The sequence below is a fragment of the Alexandromys fortis genome, unplaced genomic scaffold (genome assembly GCF_014885135.2).
Source record: "Alexandromys fortis isolate MF-2015 unplaced genomic scaffold, M_Fortis_MF-2015_v1.1 scaffold_51, whole genome shotgun sequence".
NCBI lineage: Eukaryota > Metazoa > Chordata > Mammalia > Rodentia > Cricetidae > Alexandromys > Alexandromys fortis.
In genome coordinates, this window is record NW_026067925.1 from 4,614,042 (window position 1) to 4,615,740 (window position 1,699).

General features: G+C 48.0%; 1 protein-coding gene across 1 annotated transcript in view; it reads left to right on the forward strand.

The window, feature by feature from the left end:
- The window catches only part of LOC126502047 (dr1-associated corepressor-like), a 9,000-nt gene extending 7,580 nt beyond the window's left edge, over positions 1-1,420 (forward strand). The window contains exon 4 of the mRNA XM_050142805.1: positions 693-1,420. Within this exon, the coding sequence (XP_049998762.1) occupies positions 693-1,338 (646 nt within the window). The 3' untranslated portion in view covers positions 1,339-1,420. The remainder of the gene's footprint in view (positions 1-692) is intronic.
- Positions 1,421-1,699: the final 279 nt, after the last annotated feature.

Consider the following 1,699-nt stretch of genomic DNA (forward strand, 5'->3'; position numbering starts at 1 on the left):
GTGTGTGTGTGTGTGTGTGTGTGTGTGTGTGTTTCTTGCAGGAGCTTTTGTAGCCCAGGCTGGCCTTGAATTATTTGTGTAGCAAAATGGGCCTTGACCTTCTGATTATCCTGCTGCTGATGCTCAGGCTACAGGTGTGCACCACCAACCACCACACTCATCCTGTTCTTTTGAGAAATTTCTGCTCAATCCAGTTGCCTATTTATTGATTGGATTTTTGGAGGGGAAGGGAGGGTTCCTGGAGTAGATCTTAGGAACTCTTTAGATAGACAAGCGATGTAACTTTGTCTTCATTTTCTTCTCCTTGCATTAACTCCAGTCAGGCTGGCCCTGTCCTAGAACACAACACACACACTGAGTTTTGGGGTTTTGTTTTTGATAGTTATACTAAAGATTAAACCTGGGGCTTCCCATGTGCTAAGTAAATAGAGTTATATCTCCAGCCTTTAAAAATTATTTTTATTATTTATTTACTTTCTTATCCATTGAGAAAGTTCTTGCTAACTTATGAGGCTGGCCTTGAAGTCATTCTACAGTCCAGATTGACCTTAACTTTATAATCTAGCGTGTGCTTCCTGAGTGCCTAGAGCATCAGGAACATGTCACTAAGCCTGGTTTGTCCTAGAAATCTAACCAGGGACCAGTTCCATTCCAAAAAAAGCTAAATGCCACTAACAAGATGGTATTTTCAGAGGGACCCGGGGGGAACCGCGGCGGGCCAGCGGCGAACAGGCCCGGAGCCGGGAGGCTGCGGGCGGCGCGGATCAAGAAGATCACGAAGAGATGGGGAAGGTGGCGGCAGCTGTGCCTGTCATCATCTCCCGGGCGCTCGAGCTCTTCCTGGAGTCCTTGTTGAAGAAGGCTTGCCAGGTGACCCAGTCTCGAAATGCCAAAACCATGACCACGTCCCACCTGAAACAGTGCATTGAGCTGGAGCAGCAGTTTGACTTCTTGAAAGACTTGGTGGCATCCGTGCCCGACATGCAGGGAGATGGGGAAGACAACCACATGGATGGGTACAAGGGTCCTCGAAGGGGCCGGAAACCAGGCAGCAGTGGCAGGAAGAACGGAGGCACTGGAAGCAAAGGCAAAGACAAGAAGCTGTCTGGGACAGACTCGGAACAGGAGGATGAGTCTGAGGATACAGACACTGATGGAGAAGAAGAGGCATCACAGCCTCCGCCTCAAGCCAGTCACCCCCCTGCCCACTTTCAGAGCCCTCCAACCCCCTTCATGCCCTTCACCTCTCCTCTGCCTTTGCCCCCAGCGCCCCCTGGCCCCTCAGCACCTGACGCAGAGGATGAAGAAGACTATGATTATAAGCGCTCACTGCCCTGACCCCAGGCTATATGCCCCCTTTTAGTTAGTTTTAGCTGCTCTGGGGAGAAAAGAAAGATGGAATTGTTGTTAAATTTATTAAATACATTTATTTAAAAAAGATGGTATTTTCAGGACAGTTATTACAGAGTTACCGTGTTTCCCTGAGCCCTGAGCTCTCTTCCTCATCTTTCACCCAAGGGATACCAGACATCCCTGCCTCCTTCCCTTCTGACAAACCAACCAAACAAACAAAGCTTTGATGCCTTTTTAAACTGTGTGAGCTTCCATGTTGAATTTAGAATTTCCACCCAGTGGACCAGTATTGATAAGCTAAGCCTGATCTAATTTTATATTCCATCCACCATTATCCCACACTCTT